The sequence below is a fragment of the Oryctolagus cuniculus genome, chromosome 1 (assembly GCF_964237555.1).
Source record: "Oryctolagus cuniculus chromosome 1, mOryCun1.1, whole genome shotgun sequence".
Classification (NCBI taxonomy): Eukaryota; Metazoa; Chordata; class Mammalia; order Lagomorpha; family Leporidae; genus Oryctolagus; species Oryctolagus cuniculus.
In genome coordinates, this window is record NC_091432.1 from 135,845,352 (window position 1) to 135,869,041 (window position 23,690).

At 45.9% G+C, this 23,690-nt stretch overlaps 1 protein-coding gene across 5 annotated transcripts in view; it reads left to right on the forward strand.

Moving 5' to 3' along the window:
• NTRK2 (neurotrophic receptor tyrosine kinase 2) overlaps positions 1–23,690 on the forward strand; it is a 397,538-nt gene that overhangs the window by 296,202 nt on the left and 77,646 nt on the right. For all 5 annotated transcript variants that reach the window (XM_070065715.1, XM_070065713.1, XM_051833735.2 and 2 more), the window contains 2 exons: positions 12,795–12,967; positions 21,224–21,458. In XM_070065715.1, the coding sequence (XP_069921816.1) occupies positions 12,795–12,967; positions 21,224–21,458 (408 nt within the window). The remainder of the gene's footprint in view (positions 1–12,794; positions 12,968–21,223; positions 21,459–23,690) is intronic.

Sequence of the window (23,690 nt, forward strand, 5' to 3'; positions counted from 1 at the left end):
ATCAGAATGTCTGGGTTACAGTCCCAGCTTTGCTCTGGCTAATGCTTCTTGCTAATGCACATCCTTGGAGGAACGAACTGATCCAGATGATGTCTCAGGTAGTTGGATTCCGGACACCCACACGGGAGACCCAGATTGAATTCTAGCTCCCTGCATTGTTCCAGCCAAGCCCTGGCTGCTACAGGCATCTGGGGGAGTGAGCCAATAAATGGAACTGTCTCCCTCGCTGTCTCCCTCTCTGTCTCCCTCTCTCTCTCTTTCAAATAAATAACATTTAAAAAACACATAACATGCATATATTTATAAAATTAAATCAGCACCAAACAAATATGGCCAAAGCTAATGTGACAAAATTTAACTTCTTGGCTTAATGTAAGACGATTGAGGAGTTTTTGGTTGTATTTGATTTCTTCCCAACAGGGAACATTTGTACAGATAGCATTTGTTTACAAGCAAGAACCAGGGTGACTTTTTAGAAATCAGGTGTATATCTGTTGGATACTTAGAGTTAAATGCTTCAGAATGCATAAAATAGTTAACTAAGGAGAGAGAGAAAATTACTGTTGAACTTATGCATCCAGTAAATAAACTGATTTCAGTAAATGTCTTCCAAATACAAAATCTGTGTTTGCTCTCCTTGTCATTGAAGGAAATTGGTGGGTTGACGGGGGAGTGGACATGATCTTCCTAAACTCTTAAACAAGCTATGATGGGGTGGGGTGTGAGTTTAGGGATAACAAACCTCATCTTCCTGAGACAGGCATGTGGATGGGGAGAGTGAGACAGGAGACAGACGGGATTAAGGAGGATCCTATGGAAATGTGAGGGCCAATGGGTAGAAGCTGTCAAAGGAAGAATCCTTCAGTGGTTCTGGAGAGCTCCATTACTGCGGTTGCTATTACTCTCCCCCACCCCATTTACTCAAGAGTTTTTTGTTGTAATTTTTTTTAGCACAAAATGTTCAGAACATTTGGCAGTGTTACATCTGCAGTTTTTGCTTGCTGCTATCTTAATGCTTCATCTTGGATCCATGAGACCAATAGGTGTTTCTAGTTTGGCAAATTTGTAGATTGAGCAAATGTTAGAGCTGGAGCATCTAACCCTAGCCCAGCCACATGTGATAGAAAAGGAGACACGAAGACCCTGCATTCGTGTTCTGAGCTGACATTTTGCACCTGCTACTCAGAGGCCAGCTGGGAAGCTCGTTTCAAACCTCCCGACTCTGAATTCACTTCAGGGTGTTCCAAGGTGGGAATCTCTTAATGTGAGAGAAAGTTCTGGAAGAATAGGGAATCCTAAATGACACTGCAGGAATGGCCGAGAGACCTCAGCCAGATATGGGGACACACCCAAAAAATTTCTCAGGGTCACCCCTGGGATTTCCACTTAGCGATATCCATTTTTACTCTATACCTGTTTCTGTGCACTCCTTGGAATGCCCTTAAAGGAAAGGGTGTTACATAGCTAAATCCAAGGTTCCCTTTACCCATATGCTATACCTCATCCTGAATGCAAGCCAAATAGGACTTGAGGGATTGGATTTCTCACAATGGAGGATTATCTGGGGATGGCAATGTTCAGCCACTTGTAGCTAAGCCAGCTTGCAAAGAGAACACTGGCCATTTTGTTCTGCTGTCCAAGAGGTGCTTCTGCTTGGGCATAGGTCCCATCACCCTCATCAGTGGGACCCTCTCTCATTTAGATCCCAATCATAGTCTTCATTCCACCTCTGAGCTACACCCAAAACCCGGTCCCCACACACCTTATGGCTTTGCCAAAACACACTTGCAGACTCATAACCAGTGATGTGGATTTCCTTGTTCATCAGCACTGCTAAACAAACAAAAACAAAAAGAGGGAGGAGAGGAAGATTTGACCCGTTGTCACCCGTGACTTCCCTTTGCTGGTCCCCTTCTTGCTGAATTTCAAATGAAGCTGTCATCTCAAGTAGAGAGGACAAAGTGCCTGTACACACTGAAAAATCCCCTCTAACGCTGCCGTCACGAAGCCAGAAGAGGCAGCTCCGTGACCTTGAACAGGAGTTCTGTTGAAACCAGAGCTTTCGATTATGTTTGCTAGCATGCTTTTCAGAGAGGATGCTCACTCCAACTCCGGAATTCAGAAGCTGCAGCCACAGAAGGAGAGAGCTGGACTCACTACAATGAGCTCCAGGGCAAGCTGGACCAGAATAACCCAGGAGCCTTTCACAAAGCAGCCTCTTGCTGACTCGATGTGCTCATTTTGAGGCTTTGGGCCATTGGAAAGGATATTAAGAGACTGTCTCAATAAGCCTGGGAGGAGAATGTCTATGGTTCAGTCCTGACCACAACAAAGGCCCTTTTTTTTTTTTTTTTTTTTTTTTTAAAGAGATGAACCAAAGTGAACACGGCTTCAGGGACTGAGCAGACTCTCACCTCTGTGGAGTGGCTGCGGCACTTGCTCCTCTCCCATTGGCGGCATCCAGGATGTTTGACAGTCTTTTTTGCCGTTGCCTAGCAACGCCTGCAGCATTGATTATGCATGCTAAGAAATAACAGCTATTGTACCTTTTCCCTTCGCTGGAAGGGGCTGCTTTGGGTTGGAAGCGCAGGGCTTTACATTCAGATTGACAGATGTCAGAGGCCTGTAAATGCCGTGCCGATGGTCCCAAGTGATGTAAGAGCCCGAGGCATCCACGGGAACGGGCTGGGGATGGAAGTGATCCGATGACATGTGCAGGCATTTGAGGGCGCACGGGGGCTGAACACGACTCTCCTTTTAGCATATCTGCTTGTTTGGATCCAACTGGATTGCCCTTTTCTTGATATTTTTGGATGACCTTTGTTTTTTTAGAAGATGGATTTGTCAGCCATTTCTTCCCTTTCTGCTGAGTTACAACTGAAGGACTGATACCAAGGATGCAAAGCAAAGACACCAGTCTTTGATCACACTGGGCTATTTTACCTTTAAGGAACTCAACTGCTGAGGTTCTTCATTGCAGCTTAACTGTGGATGCATTAGCTATTTTTGGCTCCATCCAACCTGCATTTCAATAGCTACAATTCCTACAACATTTCCTTGTACTATGAGTGCACGCTGCCTTCTGCTTTTTTTTTTTTAATATAGCCACAAGTGTGCTTTGTGGGATTAATGGCTTCCCTTCCCCCCACTCCTCCTATTATCTCAGGTATATTTCTAGAAACATAAATGCTGCATATGAGAAAGACTTGAGAAATCATACATATAACACAAGCCGCATGTCTTAGAGATGAGAACAATGAGACCCAGGAAAGTCAAGGTACTTCTTCAGGGTGTTTAAGTTAAAGCAAGTTGGTGAAATCTAATCCCTGGGACTTGAAGGTTTTTATAGGGTTAATATATTAATTTTTTATGACCCCAATACATTTTTAGTAAATTTATATATATATATTTTAAAAAGCTAGTTGGAAGTGCTGCACTACAAGAAAATTTGGCAAAATAAGACAGGGTTGAAATTTGAGTGCAGCAAGCACTTTCTTTGGGATCCTACTTTTGAGCATTTTTAGGATTTTTACTTTTCGTGGTTCTAAATTTCTTCTTGTCCATAGAGGAATTAATGATGTTTTTCTCTACCAAGACCCAAAGAAGCATCCAGTATGTAGTTACTATTCCTGAGTCTGGAGGAGTCCCACCCAGCCCCCTTGGTCCAGCTAACTCCTATTTGTCCATTAGCTCTTAGTTCAATTAGCCCCTCTTGAAGACTTCCCCCTTGCTTGATCTTCCAGCTAGGACAGATCTCCAAGCTCTATCAAATTAAAGCATGTGTATTTGATCTGTACAGCTGATGCCAAGGTTTTTAACTATATGTGTATTTGTGGGCTTATTTAATGCATTGCCTGGGATGTCTCCTCAATGACAGTGGTCCACTTCTCATGGCGAGGAACATGACTGTCAGCATGTTGACTAATGTGTAGTGGCACTCAATCGATGCTTGTTGAGTGAGTGATGGATGGATAGATGGATGGATACACAGACTACAGAAATAACAGCTGTCCCATAGAGTTGGTATTTTTAGGTAAAGAAATGATTTGATGAGCAATTGATAATTATAGAATTTGATAGTGGAAAAAACTATAAATATGCATAGAATGTAATTTAATGAGAAATCATCTCAGAAATTACTGAATCTCTATATAGATATCTAGGGCTACTATAGATTCTCTTTATCTTAATCCCTTCAATGTTCCAATGAGCAAACAGAGACCCAGAGAAGAAAAATGGTTCTTCCAAGGTCAAATAGTTTGAATGAGGTCATTTAATGTCAGACCTAAAACCAAAACTCAGTCAAGTACTCATTTACTTATTGTACACCACATTTTTATTGATGGAATTTTACGTATGCCCTGACTGATTAATTAGTGTAAGGAAAATGTTAGTTATGCTCATTTGTAAGCAACCACTTCCATATTTTCCAAGTAGAAATTGAATTCAAGAGAACAAGGGAGATAAGGAAAACTGGATTCCTGAAGGAATATTTTGGTTTCAGGGGAATACAAAGAAAGCCTCACAATCAGCTCTGGTGCAAAGAGCAATGTAATGCTCCCTGGAAACCCAACTCAAGCTGGTTTAAGCAGAGAAGGGAATGGATCGGCTCCTAGAAATCCATTCTACTGGAAAACCTAGCTACTGGTATCCTAGCTTCGGGTGCTACTGGATCCAGGGAATCCACAATTCTGTTTTCTCTTCTTCTCCACTTCTTGGCTCTGCTTTCCTCTATGTTGGTTTCATTCCCACAAAGGTTCTTTCCATGTTGTGGTAAAGACTGACTTGGCTCTGGGATTAGATCCTGCCATCCTAGCAGTGCAAAAGAAAGTGAGCTTCTCCTTCCTAACAGTCATCAAAATGTCCAAGCGATGACTCCTGGTGGGCTGTCTTAGGTGGTGTCCCAGACTCTCTGGCCAGGCAAATGGAATATTGTGATTATCCAGGCCTGGGTCCCCTATTCATCTTCGTAAATGAAAGGCAGAGTCTACTATGAGAGCGCTTCAAAAAATTCATAGGAAAATGGAATTAATAGATACTCTTATAGTGGTGCAAAAAATTTTCGCAATCAGTGAACTTTTTGAATATGTATTTTTCATGAGTTTTTTGATGATCTCTAATAGGAGTAGATTTGAATTTTTGACACCCAAATAAATTTTTCTTTTAATTCTATTTTCCATGAACCATTTGAAGAACCCTCATATACCCAACACACATGGAGTCATCATAGGAAAGTGTTGGTTCCCTGGAAGAAAGAACGTTAGCGATGCTATCGTTAAAGAAAGGAGAAAGATCTGACAGGGGAAAAAAGAAAGATAACCAACGCAGATGGGAACTGCAGCACAGCCAGGCCTCACTGCGACTTCAGCAGTGGGATCTAAAAGCTCACTCCGGATCTGAAGTAGCCCTTGTGACAGTCCCTTCTTTATCTTCTCAGTGGCAGACATCAGGATTCTCCGCTGGCTTCCCTGTAGTGTAGTGTAGCTGGCTGTTGCCTCTGCTTGTTCCTAATATCTGCCTGCTCACTTCCTCTCTCTGACTCACATTCTGATTCCAGAACAGGAAAACTGCTCTGGGTGCACTTGCTCCAATTAGTAATCTGCCATGTCACCTCGTCTTCAGTGCAGGCCACCAACCTGCATTTCAGTCTTCTGAGATGGCCTTGTGGTACACGAGAAGGAACTTTGGGGAAAGAGGGGCAGCTGGGCTACCTGTCCCAGCAGATGGGTAAGCACAGCCTAAGGACTCAAAAAGAAAAGCTCCTTCTCTCCAGTTCTGGAAGAGTAAAAAAATTCATAGATGAGAGAGAGCACCAAGAGTCCATCAACTCTAGTGCCCTTCCCAGGCAAGTTTATTTCTTCTAAGAAAGATGGCAATTTCCCTTTTTCCTTTATTTTTTATGGTTGTCCTCAAGTCAGTCCTTACATCTTGATTGATCATGACTTTGCTTTTCCACTTCTCCCTCATCCTATCCATTCTTCACACTTTTCCATCTCCATTGACATATGAAGTTCTTGTCCCCACCAAATGGAAATCAATGATAAAAAGATGAGTGTGTTTCAAAGAACACTTGCCAATGTGGCCCTGAAAAAAAAAAACCAGCTTGCATATTTCAGCAGGACATCGTGTGCAGAAACCACTATCAATTCTATCTTTACAAGGCACTAGGAACAGAAACTGTAGAACTTTTAATAGTGTTTGGTTAGTAGGCTCTGTCGTCTTTCTTGTCTAGACGTTGCTTAATGGATTTCTGTAGTTCTTTAATGTCAATGTATTCTTTCCTGGTGTGTGTGCATTTGTGTGTGTGTACACGAATGTTGGGGGAGAGAGAGCAATGTTTCCCTTGTAAGAATCCCGGATACACTTGCAGGTAGGCCCTAGTTATTCAGTTGCTCCATCAACTTCAACTTTTAACCTTTGATCAGGGATCTGGTTTTTGTCTCGTAAACCACTTTGGTGACCCTGTTTTCTGGCTTATCTCCAATTTATCTATAACTTTTCAGAAAAACTAAAACCAAAACAGTGCATTTAACTCCACTGAGGTCTCACATGGCATCACAACTTGGTATCTCTGGAATGGATGCCATGAAATAGCTGTGCAACTTTATAATTGTTTTCAGTGCGATGGACCCACTCTCAGTCAAGGCATGATCTACCATCACCCATCAACAGCTCCTTTATTTCCAGGGAGATTGTCTCAGGCAGCTTTATCCTGTGGTATTTAAAGCCTGTAAATATATTTCAGTTCGCCAAATGAGAAGTCTACTCCTGAGAGTACCCCCCCTGTTTTTTGACTTGGTATTTCTCTAATGTGAGTATGGCAGTTGCAATTAATTTTCTGCCTATCTTTCAAAAACTTAACATATCTAACATGCAGCTTAATGAAATATACAAGCAAAAACACCAATGTTATCCCCTAAGTTTCTCCAGTATTTTAAAGTGTGCGAATTAGAACTTAACCTCATGTTTCCCTGTGGATCGTGGAGTTGTTAGATCTGCGCCGTAAAAGTCAGTGTGGTGGAGAAAATCATCAGAACCTTGGCTGTGAATCTCATATTTGAGGCTGTCATTTAATACACAATTAAAGTCCTTTCAAGGGGCTGGCATTGTGGTGTAGTGTGTTAAGCCATAGCTTGTAATGCCAGTATCCCATATAGGTGCTGGTTGGAGTTCTGGCTGCTCCATTTCCGATCCAGTTCCTTACTAATGCTCCTGGAAAAGCAGCAGAAGATGACCCAAAATACTTGGGCTCCTGCCATCCACATGGGAGACCTGGATGAAGCTCCTGGCTCCTACCTTCAGTTTGTCTTAACCACAGTCATTGTGGCCATTTGGAGAATGAACCAGCTAATAGAAGAGCTCTCTCCTTCTCTCTCTGTAATTCTGCCTTTCAAATAAATAAATAGATATTTTTCTAGAAAAAAAAAACTGCTTTCACAGGCCTTTAACATACTGTTAACTGAATTTGTACACACAGAGTGTGAGTTTCTAGTATATACCTGAGTGTTTGTGATCATTGTCACTAGGTAGTCATTTAATTAGTTTTGATATTTGTGGCAATGTGGGGAGTTACTTATTGCCCTCTCCCTAGACTCTAAAATTTTATTTCTATCAAATTCTTTCTATCTCCCAGGTGTAAAATACACTCCTCCAGAGTTCACTTGTACAAGGCTTTGATAGATGCTTCTCCTCTCTTATCTTAGGAAAGACCCTTCTAGTTGAATGAACCATGTGGCATGGTGACCAAGTCTTATGCTTGCCTAACTATTGCCTGTAATAACCTTATAAGAAAGGGGTCTGCCTCAATTCTATTTCAATTTTATATTTTAGAAGTATTTTCTGACATCCCCAAAACAGATTGATCCACTAACAGCCTATGAGAGACAGCTTTTGTAGAACAGAACTGTCGATGCAAGCCATGTTTGTAATTCTGAATTTCCTAGTAAACACATCAAAAAAAAAAAAAAAAAAAAAACCTAAAATGAAGCAGGTGAAAATTATCTTACTAGCACATTTTTTTTTTTTTTTTTTTGACAGGCAGAGTGGACAGTGAGAGAGAGAGACAGAGAGAGAAAGGTCTTCCTTTGCCGTTGGTTCACCCTCCAATGGCCGCCGCTGCAGCCGGCGCACCGCGCTGATCCTGGCAGGAGCCAGGAGCCAGGTGCTTTTTCCTGGTCTCCCATGGGGTGCAGGGCCCAAGCACCTGGGCCATCCTCCACTGCACTCCCTGGCCATAGCAGAGAGCTGGCCTGGAAGAGGGGCAACCGGGACAGAATCCGGCGCCCCGACCGGGACTAGAACCCGGTGTGCCGGCGCCGCAAGGTGGAGGATTAGCCTATTGAGCCACGGCGCCGGCTTTCTAGCACATTTTATTTAACTCAACATAGCCATATATGTATGATTTCAACAAATTATTAATCAAAAACATCAATGAGATATTTAACATTATTTTGCTCTTACCAAGTTACCAAAATGTGGTGTGCATTTTTCACTTAAAGCACGTCTCAGTTCCGGCTAGCCAGATTTTGTAACTAGCCACCTGTGGCTGATTGCTGTTGTATGGGGCAGTTTACATCTAGAAGGTATCAGGAGAGTAAAGATTCCCCGTTAGCAATGATTCTGACCTGGAGGAACTTGGGCGTAGTAACCCAACATCCTTGCCCACTGTGGCTGTCTAGGTTGGAGTTTACTCACACGCCTCAATTTCAGCACCATGGGGTGTATTGGCCCCAGTAAGGTCTTACCATAACAATCTCCTCTATACTTTTATCCTTCATTTTAATGAAGAAACTTTATTTCCTTGATATAAGAGACTATGAGACCATTAATTAAAAGTAATAAAAATGGTTTTTCTATTCTGTCTTTCCCAAACCATCTATATATGTTGAAATGCACATTCCTCTGCCATGTCCTGCAATGACCTATCACACCAAAGATGTCAAATAAGCCCTCTTGCCTCTCTTACCATCCTAGCACTATTTAACTGAAGCTTTTCAAATGAATTTGGGTTTTCCTCCTGTTTTTATTTTCCAGCCTCTATTTCATCTTGATTTGTTTCTCTGTTCTGCACAGAAATTTCTTTCCTGCTGATCCATTATTATCCATAAGCACTCCAGGTAGCATCTTATAGCGCTGGATGAGACTTCTCTCTTGACAACGTCTTCAGAAAGAATAGCAGCTATACAGTGTCGGGGAATTCACTAGGAAGGAGAAGAAATGGAGTGACAAAGTGGACGGAAGCAGGAAAAAAGCAGTGCTCGATGATCAGACAAATATGCCTGTCCAAATGAGACTTAAGTGGACAGAATTATCGGTGAGAGGAGCTGCCACCCTGTATTCATGGCTTCAAGTGCCTTGCCAAGGGACTCAGAAAACCATCCAAGGCTCACATAATTGAGTAAAATGACAATCAACCATGGTGCTAAAGCAGAGATGGTTTTTATAAATAGGGTTGATAGCAGGATTTTCCAGCTTCTGATTGCTGTCTGGCTGCGGTTCCACCCGAAGAAAAATTCTGTCCTCGGAGTGCCAAATTCTGAGGATGATTTTGCCCAAGTTGTCACCGCCATATTTTCTGAAGCTCTCAAAATAGAATTGAATCATACTTTAGATAAAGGACCCACCATGCAAAAATGAATGGGCATAGAAGATGAGGCCCGGTCTGTGGCTTGCCTTTGCTTCATGAATAACAAAATCTCTCTTACATCCAGAAACGTTACTAAAATGCAGCTTTTGACATTGTACTGAGAGTGGACTCTTCTATAGCATTTTGCTTTGGGGACATGGAAATATTAGATAGTTGCCAAATCTTGTAGGTTACTGCTCCCCAAAAGGAAACATCTCTCTCTCTCTCTCTCCCCACCCCCATGCCGTCTTTCATAGCTAGCATCCTTGAAACAGCATTGCATAGCTAAATGTGAGTGGAAAGATTGCACACAGGATTTGTTCGTGCCTTTCAGTGATCAGCGCCATTCCTAGCTCACTGATAAAGACAGGCACAGGCCTTAGAGATAAACTATCTCATCGACAGGAAGCAGCCTGTGACTAGAGAGACTGCATCCCTGAGAAAGCATTGCGGCTTGAGGGCTGGATCTCTGTGTGCAGTTCAATACCATCGGGAGCTTGGATTGTTGGACCTGAGCGAGTGCAAACAGAGGAGCACCACACACTGATAAAATTTGATGGTCCTTTATTGCCGGCGGTGGAGAGTGGGCTCATGCCTTAAAGAACTCTCGACCCCGAAGCCCAAAGTAACAGGGGTTTATAAAGGCAAAAACCACAAGGAGGGGAGGGGGAATATATGGTTGCTAGGATCGGGGGGGAATACATGGTGACTGGGGTCAAGCTGACCTAAAACCAATGTGAAACTAATATCAATTATAATCTTGACAATACCAGTTACAATCTCAACAATTTTAATTATAATCTTGACATTAATCCAGGTATTGGTTTTAATCATATGTAGGACATAGACAAATTACATTTTTATCATTAACCCAGGTGCAGCCTATCCACTTCCAAGCTTGAGTGATCACGTTAGGGGGTTTCTGTGCTCTGCCAAGTGTGGTGTAGTGGACTGCTACTGTTCAACTGTTTTAGATCATAGTTTCAGACCAGAGCCTCACGGTGGGGTGGTAGTGGGGTACCTTCCCAGAATAGAGTCTCAGGTTCTCCAAAATGGAGCCCCTACTGTCAAGGTGTTACTTTAGGATTGCTGTTCAGGAAGAGGTGGTGCCCTAGCTGAGCCATTGCCCCTTGTTGGTCCCTCTGCTATATCCATGCATCCTTCAGAAGCCTTCTTGGGTTGTTCTGTGAACACGTGGACTGCAAACATGCTTCTAGGTTCAAATTACCTTATCCTAACGTCCATCTCTACCAGGGGCTTGGAGGCATCCAACCTACACTAATTTGTTCCATTCCTCCAGAGTTCCTGGGAAATGGGTGATATTGTGACTCTCCCTGTGCAGAGCAGAAAACTAGAAGAGTTCAGAGAGATCCAGGCAGAGCCAGGATTTGAACCTGGATCTTTTAAAGTACCATTTATTTGTAAATGAGAAAGAAAGAGAGAGTGAGCTCTTGCATCTGCTGGTTAATGCCCCAAATGCTTACAACAGCTAGGGCTGGTCAGCCTGAAATCAGGATCCAGGAACTCAATCTGGGTCTCGCCTGTGGGGCGGCAGGGACTCCTTGAGCCATTATCATCGCCTCCAACATCATTAGCAGGAAGCTGGAATCAGGAGTAGGGCTGGGACTGGGACCCAGGCCCTGGGATGTTGGCATGTGGGAGCTCAAGCAGAGTCTTAGCCACCTCACTATTCTGCGTATTAGCTCAAACTCTTTCTCTTTGAGCAACGCTGCTGTGAAGACTTGAGTTCTGTTTGGAAGGAGAGACACTGGGGGCCAGCGTTCTACGTGAGTGCATTAGGCAGCCCCCATCGAACTGGAGGTTCCTCCAGCTGCTTCACTTGCCTCGTTTTCCTTTATTTCCACTTCCTCCTTGAGCGCATGCTCCACTTATAAAGACAACATTTTTATTCCATTTTCAGTCCTTTCCCACATTAAAAAAAAATCTCTTCTTTGCTTAAGTGGCATGTAGTAGGCATGCTGCCTACATGACGTAACCTGCCATTGGGTCAGGTAGCCAGTGACAGAAAGGTGAACAGGACACACCTCCACTGTCAAAGGCAAGTTCAAGTGTAATAAAGGCTCTGGGGTGTGTGCTTTCTTCTAGTAGCCCAGGAAAAAGACCCAGCAAATAATGATTTCCAGGCCCTCTAAGTCCATTTCTTTGCCTTTTTTTTTGTCATTCAGTCACCAAGGATTTTAGCAAAACAAAACTGAAGGTAGATTTAAAAACAAACAAGGAACCAGAGGCATTGGTGCGGTGAGTTAAACCACCCCTTGGGTTGCCCACATCCCCTATTGGGGCACCTGACTCAAGTTCCAGACACTATGCTTCTGATCTAGCTACCTGTGCAGGTGTGCCCTGGGGAGGTAGCAGCAGGCGATGGCTCAGGTACTTAGGTACTTGCCACCTATGTGATGAGATGTGTTTCCAGCTCCTGACTTGGGCCTGGTCCAGCCCTGGCTATTGTGGGCATCTGGGAAGTGAAATAGTAGTTGAAAGGTCACTCTCTCTCTGTCTGTCTCTCTCTAATAATAATAAGAAAAAAAGATACTAGTTGGTATGCCAATCCCATATGGGAGTCCCTGGGTTCTGCTTCCTATTCAAGTTTCGCATCAGTGTACACCCCAGGAGGCAGCAAACGGTGGCTCAAGTATTGGATCCCTGCCGCCTACGTGGGAGGCCTGGGTGGAGTTCCTGACTACTAGTCCAGCCCCCGGCTGTTGTGGGTATCGGGGAGTAACCCAGCAGATGGGAGCTCTCTCTCTGTTTCTCTGTCTTTCCCCCACTCCTAAATAAAATAAATTCTAAAAAATTAAAAGATTGCAGCACATGGAGAAAATACAGCAGGCACCCAAACAGGAGAGAAACCATGGCAATCATTGGGTCCAGACTGGGTTAAAAAGCATAAAGAGCACAAAAATAGAGAACCTCTACAACAGTGCTTTGTAGACTGCCAAACTGTTCATCTTCATGAGGGATTAGTCCCCAGTTATTATAACACAGAAATGATCCCCCCTGCAATGAGGCTGCTTCCCAGCCTCTAGCGGAATCACCGCTGGCGGGCACCTGTGTTTCCCACCTGGGGATCTCAGGATGCTTTGGAGTAGTCCCTTCCTGATGCACACTGCCCTTTGATGTCCTGGGTGTCACCTGTGTTGGTTTCCAGACGCTGAAGGATGCCAGCGACAATGCGCGCAAGGACTTCCACCGCGAGGCGGAGCTGCTGACCAACCTGCAGCACGAGCACATCGTCAAGTTCTATGGCGTCTGTGTGGAAGGCGACCCGCTCATCATGGTCTTCGAGTACATGAAGCATGGCGACCTCAACAAGTTCCTCAGGTATGGCGAGTGGTGGACAGTGGGCGGGGCTGGGCTCTGAGAGCCAGCAGGACCTCAAGGCTCAGACCACCCAGAGGCAGGGATGGGGAGTCCCCGGGAAGCTGGGCTAAGAGAAATATTTTTTTTTTTCTGGTAACTGCAAGAATACATGGAAGAGAAACAGACAGAGAAGAAATACGGTCTCAGCATTTCCCCTTTTGCTTAATAAGCTCCCCCTACATCCTGGGATGCGAAGGGTTCAACCCAATTCCACCTGTACTGACTGAGCACGTGTTGTACTAAGTGGTAGGCAGCATGTGAATTGACTATGGGCCTTAGAGGGACTATGGGAGTTTGCCAGGTGAACAAGAGAAGAACACCATTCAAGGCAAAGGAAACTGTGAGAGCTAAGCTATGCCAAGGTGTTCCAGTGAAAGGTTAGAGCAAGTGAGTGAGAAGGCTGGGCTCACTACAGGACAAACCAGGGGCATGGGAGTTGGAACATTTGTTGGTAGCAGGGAGGGTAGATATTTAGACTTCATTATGAGAATGAAAGAATAACCGGAAAGTTGGTAGCCGAGCAGAATCTCTGCTGGGAAGAACAGAATCCAAGGGGCCAAATTTAGAAGGAAGGAGGTAAAACGCTTGGTAGAACCATTGAAGAGTTGGGATTGTAGCCATTGCTGAGACCTGGGTTCCTGGAAAGACGGACAGGGATTTCCTGGTAAAGGAGGTTTTTAGGAGGAGAAAATGTTGAATACTGAACAGAGCTGTGTGTTGTTCGGTAATACTGGAGCCACAGATTTCTGGCTCTGGCCTAACTGGGTTTTAGTTCAGTGGCATGCTCTCGGGAAGTGTCCCTTACGCATATGGGGAAGTGGGAAGAGACACAAAGCAGAATAAGGGCCAAGAGACAACTTAGACTGGGCATAACCCACAAGGAAACTTAACAGGTGCTTTGGGAAAGTGAGGCTAGCTCACACTGAGGAGACGGTGCTGTGAAAAATACAAGCAGGATGTGTGGCTTTCAGACAGATCTGAAGTTGAGTCTCATCTCTGGCATTTACCGTCTGAGTGATGTTGGTTGAGTCTCCTAGCTGCTCTACTGGGATATCCGGGTAGCAGTACAGGCGTGAGGACCACACTAGCGCTATATAGGAAGCTCCTAGCCTAGGAGCACGTAGGACCTGTTCTAAAAGCAGATGCTTGCATTTTGCCAGCAATGATTTCTACTGGTAGACCAGATTCCTCGGCAAGAGAACTCACAAGGATCATGAAGTTTCAAGAGATGGAGAGATGGAGGGGGTTGGTGGTCACCCTGGTGGGGCCTCCAGGGAAAGTTCGTACTCTATACCTACCCAGAAAGAGAAGAAAGGTGCCAAGGCAGGTACTCTCTGTGAAGCAAATCAAGGGGTAATTATGAATGCATTGTGCATGGCTACCACCGGAAGTAGCCATGCAGGATCTTGAACCTGAAATGTAGGAGGTCCCAGTAGTGAGGGTTGGGAGACACCACCTCCCCCCCACTTCAGGAAGCACCCCTCCCTGTTCAGCACCTGCTGCGGCAGTCCTATATGTGGGTATACAGTCTCCATCACCTTGACTGTGAGATGGGTCTGAGTTCAGTCTAAGTCTCACCTGCCTCTGTCTTACATGCCATTTTCTTTACAGTTGAATACGCCCTTGTCTTTGGCAGAGTAGTGACCATGCTACCTGTAGCATCTGGTAGACAGTCTAACTTGGGAGAAATGGGAAAGATGTTAGAGGTGAAGAATTCACCTTGATGGTCTTTCCCCCAACCTGTAAAATGGGTTAATATATTAATCTCAAAGATAAGCATGAGGATTACTGTGAAGATAGATAACCAGTAATTGTGGCCCCCCAATACTTCATCTCTGCTACATTCTTTTAAAGATATATTTATTATTTATGTGAAACTCAGAGTTACACAGAGAGTGGAGAGGGGGAGAGAGAGAGAGAGAGAGAGAGAGAGAGAGAGAGAGAGAGGTCTTCCATCCACTAGTTCACTCCCCAATTAGCTGCAACAGCTGGAGCTGTGCCAATCCAAAGCCAGGAGCCAGGAGCTTATTCTGGGTCTCCTACATGGGTGCAGGGGCCCAAGGACTTGGGCCATCTTCTACTGCTTTCCCAGGCCTTAGCAGAGAGCTGGATTGAAAGTGGAGCAGCTGGGACTAGAACTGGTGCCCATATGGGATGCCAGTGTTTCAGATCAGGGCATTAACCCACTGCACCACAGCACCGGCCCCCATCTCTGCTACATTTTCCTTTTTATTTTGGTTGAGGGGGTCCCAGATCCTGGACACCTTCTATATGATGGCAACCCCTGGATCCCTCTGCCTCCATCCTATTTCTCAGAGCATACAGAGGCATTGCCACAGAAGCAGCCTCCACTTAGCTTCAAACACCTGCTGGAAGATTCCGATGGTGAAGTTTCAGTAACCAGTCACCGCAAAACAGTGAAAGGGAGAGTACACTGCTGTGTCTAGAGATGTCATCTTATTTTATTTATTTTTATTTATTTATTTAAATTTTTTGACAAGCAGAGTTAGATAGTGAAAGAGAGATACAGAGAGAAAGGTCTTCCTTTTCCGTTGCTTCACCCCCAAAATGGCGTGCGGCGCTGATCCAAAGCCAGGAGCCAGGTGCTTCTCCTGGTCTCCCATGCAGGTGCAGGGCCCAAGCACCTGGGCTATCCTCCACTGCCTTCCCGGGCCACGGCAGAGAGCTGGACTGGAAGAGGAGCAACCGGGACAGAATCTAGCACCCCAACCAGGACTAGAACACGGGGTGCCAGCGCTGCAGGTGGAGGATTAGCCTAGTGAGCTGTGGCGCCGGCCTAGAGATGTCATCTATGTTTCGTGCTTTCTGGAACATTTTTTCACTGTCTCTAGCCTCATGGGTACACGTGCCTGGGATGAGTTGCCCTGCCCTGCTTTTCCTGTGATGGTGTGGGTGAGGGGATGCCAAGTGCAATGGGGGACATGCAGCCAATGCAAGGTGTTTGGAGGCAACCTTAATGCATGATCCCGGGTGAACAGAGTTCTCATGGCAGGTTAAGCCAGGGCACGGCTGCGGCTTTTTTTTTAAATGTTTATTATTCTTGTTACCGTTACTTTTTTTTTTTTTTAAGATTTGTTTATTTATTTGAAAGTCAGAGTTACATAGAGAAGAGAAGGAGAGGCAGAGAGAGAGAGAGAGAGAAAGGTCTTCCATCTGCTGGTTCACTCCCCAAGTGGCCACAATGGCTGGAGCTGCACCCATCCAGAGCCAGGAGCCAGGAGCCAGGAGCTTCTTCCAGGCCTCCCACACGGGTGCAGGGGCCCAAAGAGGTGAGTCATCTTCTACTGCTTTCCCAGGCCACAGCACAGAGCAGAGAGCTGGATCAGAAGTAGAGCAGCTGGGACTCGAACTGGCGCCCATATGGGATACCAGCACTGCAGGCTTTACCTGCTACGCCACAGTGCTGGCCCGGTTGTAGCTTTTGTACATGGTCTTGTCAGATTTAACATGAAAGGAGAAGCAGCTGAATTTGGTTGAGGTGTAACTGCACCTAGGAGAAATATTTTTTCCACGTCTTAGGCTGCTTCCCTAGTTCAAAATAAACCTATAGTGTAATAAATGCAAATGCATTACCTAGATGCAATGAAATGCTTCTATGAAGTGTGTGTGTGTGTGTGTGTGTGTGTGTGAATTACAACATAATTCTTTCACTCTTGCTTGGTCAGCCGTTACCCAGTCTCCTTCCTGCTTCCTGGGAGGAGCAGTCACGAGGTGTTCCCTTGGCACAGTGCACAAGGCACATAGACAATTGGGGACGCACCCTGATGTATTTCATAACTATAAATGACTAATAGAGGAGATTTCCAATGTCCCCAACACCAAAATCTGATAAATAGTCAATGACAGATATATCAATGCCCATGGTGCAGTTATTACACCTTATATATATGAATTGGAATATGACAGCAAACGCTGCAAATATGGACTGTGATGTATCCAGTAAAAATTACCAGTGAGTAAATTCACTTTCGTTAAGACTGATCAGAAGGAGAGCAGTGTGCTGTGGAGTCCGGCACTTCCAGGAGGTGCATAGGGGAGCTGGCAGTCAACACAAAGGCTGCTGTGCCCTCTTTGTGCTCCTCTTAGGAGTGTGTCCAGGAGACCAACCACCCTCCATTTACGGCAGGACTGTCTGCTCAGGGAGAGCACCCAGCGGTACCTCCTAGAAAAAAAAAAAATAAAGAGCCCTTGTTCAAACACCCAGAAGCAAGCAGGAAAAGGCCTGTTAACTGGGGGAGCCTGCCCACCCCCCACACACTGCTCTATAGTGCGTCAGGCATTGGGGGACCTCCAGACCCCGGAAGCCTGAAGAGCTAAGGGCTGGACACAGGGATTTTGCACAGAGGTGGCCTTTGGCACCAGCTCCTGGCTTACCTTCACCTTGGAGCTTTTGCTTCTAGCATAGGCCAGTTTTCTGGGGTTGAGATAGAGCTCGGCCAATCAACACTGTGTTTTATTCTTTGAACCAAATCTAAGATGGTTGATTCCTGGCCCCTATTCTTTGCATCTTTATTTCACACCCTCCCTTCAGCTGTGGGCATTGTTCTAACCTTCTGAGGTGCTGAGGTTAACACAGCTAAAGCAGACCGTGAAGATATCCTGACTTTCCCTGGTAATGTTGGGAAGGGTAGGCCTGCTCTACCTTCAGTGGAATGAAAAGGGCCAACTCTTTGGGGTCTTTATTTTTCTTTATTTTTAAAAAAGATTTATTTTTTATTTATTAGAAAGACAGAGTTACAGAGAGAGGGAGAGACAGAGAAAGAGAGAGAGATCTTCTATCTGCTGGTTCACTCCCCAAATGGCCTCAAAGGCTGGAGCTGAGCCAATGGATCGGAAACCAGGAGCTAGAAGCTTCCTCCAGGTCTCCCACTTGGGTGCAGGGGCCCAAGGACCTTGACCATCCTCCGCTGCTTTACTGAGTGCATTAGCAGAGAGCTGGATTGGAAGGGGAGCAGCTGGGCTCAGGTCAGCACTCTGATATGGGATACTGGCGTTGCAAGTGGTGGCTTAACCCCCTGTACCACAATGCCCGGCCCTTGACTATTTTTTTTTAACTCCTACATATGTGAGAGAACATATGGTATTTACCTTTCTGTATCTGGTTGATTTTATTTAATACAATGACCTCAGTTCCATCCATTTTTCTTCCACTCACAGGGTTTTATTCTTTTTATGGCTGAAGAGTAGCCCATTGTGTATCTATACCACGTTTTCTTTATCCAGTTGTGGATGGATGCCTAGGTTGACTCCCTACCTTGGGTATTGTGAGCAGTGCCGCAGTGAATGGGTGTGTATGTGTGTGTGTGTGTGCGCGCGCGGGCGCACACACGCACACAGGTATGTCTTTTTTATGCTGGTTTAGTTTCTTTCAGCTATATAGCCAGAAAAGAGGTAGCTGGCTCATCAGGCCCGACAACAACCAAAACAACGCAGTTAAGAAATGGTCACAGGATCTGAGTAGCCATTTCTCAAAAGCAGAAACACAAATGGGCAAGAACAAGATGAAACCATGCTCCGTGTCACTAGGCATCAGGGAAAGGCTAGTCACAGACCCAATGGGGTGGCACCTCACTCCGGTAAGGACGGCTATTGCCAAAACGGTGAAAAAATACCAAATGCTGGGGAGGGTGTCGGGGAGAGAACCCTTATACACTCTTGGTGGGATGCAAGTTAGCAGGTTAGTACTGCTGTCATGGAAAGCGGAATGGAGGTTCTTTCTGTGTCTTAGGAGAGTAACTTGTTTTCACATCTTCTCTCCATTTCTTTGTGAAGAGAACCCTTGTTTGCAAAATCTTCCCTCTGAGAGATCAAACACAGTGCAAGCAGTGTCCAAGCCTTCTCACATCAGTGCCCATAGAAAGCTGCCATGGGTATCTCCTTTTTAAGAATGGGGAAAAAAATAAAATAAAAGGGGTCTGGTGCTGTGGCACAGCGGGTAAAGCCACTACCTGCAGTGCCAGCATCCCATATGGGTGCCGGTTCAAGTCCTGGCTGCTCCACTTCCAATCCAGCTCTCTGCTATGGCCTGGGAAAGCAGTAGAACATGGCCCATGTTCTTGGGCCCCTGCACCTGTGTGGGAGACCCAGAGGAAGCGCCTGTCTCCTGGCTTTGGATTGGCACAGCTCCAGCTCTTGCGGCCATCTGGGGAGTGAACCAGCAAATGGAAGATCTCTCTAGACCTCTCTAGACCTCTCTCTGTCTAACTCTGACTTTCAAATAAATAAATAAATCTTTAAGAAAAAAAAAAAAGAATGAGGACACAGGCCCATGGAGGTTGGGTCACTCACCCAAGGTCACATAGCTAACATGTTAGGCCAGGTTCAAATTCAGTTCTGACACTCAGAGCTTTGGCCTCTGTAGGGCAAGACTTGTTTCCTAGAAACAGAGATTTCGAGATGAAGAAAGCCCCAAAGCATTTTCCAGTATTACTCCTCCCTGCAGCAGGAGGCCAGCCCCCAAGTGGGGTAGGGGAGGTGGGGGGCTAGTTGTCTGAGTAGAAAGGTGTTGAGACCAGCCCTGAACAAAACCAGGGACCTCTCCCCAGGAAATGGTGACACCCAGGCACTGAAAGACAGAAGGGACTGACAGATCACCTGACATGACTCCTTTGCATTTTTAACTAATGGGGGATGTGCAGATTGAGGTAGAGAAGTTCAGAGGTTTTCCTGGTGTAGACACTGTGTACCTGGGAAACTCCCTCCCTCCTTTACCAGGGCTTAGTGGGGGTGGGGGCGGGGCGCTACACAGATGAAAGCAGTGGTGGCAGCCAGCCTTGGAGCTGACTGGAAGTGTGATGGAAAGGGTGGGAGGATCTGGTCGTGGCCTGAATAGTTTGGGGGTGGAGGGGTGGGAGTGGGGTTCAGATGCAGAGGTTCAGGGTAAAGCACACATACATGTTCTTGGATGATTCTGGCTCTCATTTCCAAATGCTCATATACTAGGACTTCAAAGTGTTTATGGAAAAATGGAATTAAGACAGCAGCTTATTTTGGTGCAAAATATTTTTGAAAAGCATGCTTAGCTTTTTCATAATACATGCTTCACATGAATTTTTATAAGCCCCCTCCTATGCATGGATTTCAAAAATTCACTAAAATAAGCTCTTTGAATTTCATTTTGCTTCAGCTTTTAAAAACACCTCGTGCAGAGGAGGTCACCCACTTAGGATGTATTTCGAATCTTACATGTTTATTTCAAATGTATCAAAATGTCTTCAAGGCCATTTGACTGTGCCCAGAGCACAGCCTGCCTTTATTCCTTGCCCTGCAGCGCCCCCTCAGGCCATCAAGGGCCATGACATGGCTCCTGGCTCACCGTGCTGGATTTCAGACACGTGATTGCCATGTTAACCTGTGTCCCCTTTTAACACTGAAACCTTCCCTTCCCTAAAGTACCTGTCATTGTTCAGGCCTCACAAGGCTGAGAAAAGGCCAGGTTTAGAGCATAGAAGAAAAAGAAGATAAAAAAAAGACTTCATTTCTTTATTTGAAAGGCAGAATTACAGACAGGGAGAGGCAGAGAGAGCTGGTTCACTCCCCAAATGGCTGCAACCTTAGTCAGGAGCCAGGAGCTTCATCTGGGTCTCCCACGTGATTGCAGGGGCCCAAGCACTTGGGCCATCTTCTGCTGCTTTCCCAGGCACATTAGCTGGGAGTTGGAATGCTGGCATTGCAGGGGGTGGCTTAACCCACTGCACCACAGCGCTGGCCTTCCATACCATCAAAAAAATAAATGTCCTGGAATTCCGAAGCAAGTCCTGCATTGCCCTGGAGGTCAAGAGGATGGGTGGACAGAAAGAAATGATATTTTGCCCTGGGTTCTCTGCAGCTGCCCTGGCTGGGAGGGGAGGGGTCGGGATCCTGCAGGGGTTATACCCACCCTTCCAGGATCCACAGCCTCTCCCCGGCATTGTTGTTGTTGTTTTTGTTTGGCTTCAGCCACCTGCTATTTCCCTAGAATGTGACCTTGACTGGATCTGGCAGGTACAGGGGACACCACTCAGGTCCATGTGGCCCCGGGACCGTCCTCAGGGCTCTCACGGGCACAGCGCGGACCACACATCTTTGCGTCTTTCATATGCCGAGCCAGGCGGTATCTGAGTTCCAGCAGCCCCGCGGAGCACAGAGGGGCCCCTGGAGGCCCAGAGCTGCGGCTCCAGCCTCACCTGCTGCGTCTCCTCTCCTCCCCCAATGCAGGGCGCACGGGCCGGACGCTGTGCTGATGGCCGAGGGCACACCACCCACGGAGCTGACGCAGTCCCAGATGCTGCACATTGCCCAGCAGATCGCCGCCGGCATGGTCTACCTGGCTTCCCAGCACTTTGTGCACCGCGACCTAGCCACCCGCAACTGCCTGGTCGGGGAGAACCTGCTGGTGAAAATCGGCGACTTCGGGATGTCCCGGGACGTCTACAGCACCGACTACTACAGGGTGAGTAGCACCCGGCGCCCTCTCCCTGGTCGACCCCATCCTGTCTTCAGTGGCGCACAGGAGGAGGCTTGGCCAACAGGGAGCTTTCTCTGGCAGCCCTGGAGGCTGCATGGCCATGATCACTTGTCGGGATATTCAGAGATCTCTCTTACTAGCATGTGGGTGGCTGCGTCTTCCTGTGTCCTCATGGGTGTGAGTCCTTGGTATCTCTCTATGTCAAAATTTCCCCTCTCTTGGATTAGATTAAGGCCTAGAGCAGTGGGCTCATATGAGCTAACCACCTATTAAGGTACAGCAGTGGGCTCATATAAGCTAATCCCATCTTTAGATACACTCACGTTCTCAAGTATTGGGGGTGAGGGCTTGTGTATACACATTCTGGGGGTAGGCAGTTCAGCCCCTAACACCATCTGCCCTTTCTGTGGCTCTCCAGGGTGGTGTGTGTGTGTGTGTGTGTAGCATGAGGTTCACGGACTGGCACCTGATTCTGTGAAATACTGAAGCCTTTGCTGGGAATTTGAACTAAGAGGAACTTGTTCACCTAAGTCATCATGCACCAGACTTTGGACGGTCCCTCGCTGAAGCATCTCGGTTGAGCATTCTGTCTGCTCCTGAGCAGTCCCACCCAGCCTGCCTGGTGGTTCCATCATCCAGAACACTGAGTGTATAGTTATGGACAATAATTCAAGCGCACTGATCACTTGGGATTGTCTAAATATATGCGTGAGTCTGTTTTGTGTTGCTCTAATGAAATACCCGAGGCAGGCTAACTTATGAAGGAAGGAGATTGGCATGGGCTCAGAATTCTAGAGGTTCAACTGGAGATGCTGTTCTGGCTGGCAAAACCCTGAGACAGCAAAAGAAAGGCAGCACTTGGCAAGACATAGGGAGTGCACGTGTGTGTGTGTGTGTGTGTGTGTGTGGTCTCTCTCCTTCTTCATGTAAAGGCAACAGCATTCAATCGTTCAATCATGGGTGCTGTATTCTTGTGACCACCTAATTCCAATTACTTCCCAAAGAAAAGACCCTGCCTCTCAGCCCCAGTCAATTAAGTGTTTCCCTCTTGATACTTCACAAATGGGATTGAATTTCAACACGGTTGGAGAGGGCGGGTGGCAAACCACATCCAAACCAGAGCAGTTTGTCAGATTTATTAACTGAGACCCTGGGCCTCGGCTCTGAGAGAACGCGGACATTTCTACAAATGCTGAAGTCATATTTAGTGGGAAGGTTCAGGGTGGTGTTCCAGTGCCTCAAACCCACAACGTGATTTTCTTGTCCTTTTGGTTGATTTTCAAGGGACAGAAGATAGGAAGTAATGGGATAATTGTGCTAAATGGAGACGGCCTAAGAGTATAACACATGGAACTGGACTGCCCTCCCTATAGGCTAGGCTGGTGGAGATAAGGCGTCTCCTCCTCTGTATTTTTTGAGACGCACATAACAGTTTTTCACCTGTTCTCCTTACTCTCTGCAGTGCCTCTGTGTTTTAGCAGAGCCAAGTAGGCTACCGGTAGTCTGAGAAAATGAATCCAGGGCCTTGTTGCACATTCTTCTGTAGAACCTTTTGTGGTGTTTCTTCCATTGTCACCTTGATAAGCATTGCTTATATTTTGTATGGCAAGAATCTGTAAGGACTAAATGGAAAAGAAATACCTTACTTGGCATGGGCAGGAAAGCATGGTTACAATTTTAGCTTCAAATTTTCAAATTTGAGCTTAAAAGCACCTGTTTTGAGTCCAGAAATGGGTAGTGTGTTCCAGATGTCTGAAACGTAGGTTTCACTTATAGCAGGTGCACCTCCTCTGTTAGCTCCGCCTACCTGATAGGAGGTGGGGTCTCTCAGGAGACAAATACCTGGGTGCCTCCCTGAAAGAGATCTGGGCTGAATTTTGATGAGTATCATGGGGAGAAACACGTGGCCCGAGTAGCAGTTTTCTCTTCAGTAGTAAATTAATCAGGGCGTCTAAGTGCCTGGCACAAAGTAAATATTCAGTAAATACTTCCATTGAATTATTATACAAATAAATAAAGATACGTCTCATCCTCAAAGCCAGGACTGAACTTAGTGTAGCCCAACATCCTCCTTCCCAGGAGCCTCTAGAAACATAATTCAGACAACAAACACTGGTCATGTCAACAGTAAAAAGATGAGCCAACCAATTAAAAAACAGGTGAAGGATTTGAATAGAAGTGTCTCCAAAGAAGATGTCCAAATGACCAATAAACACA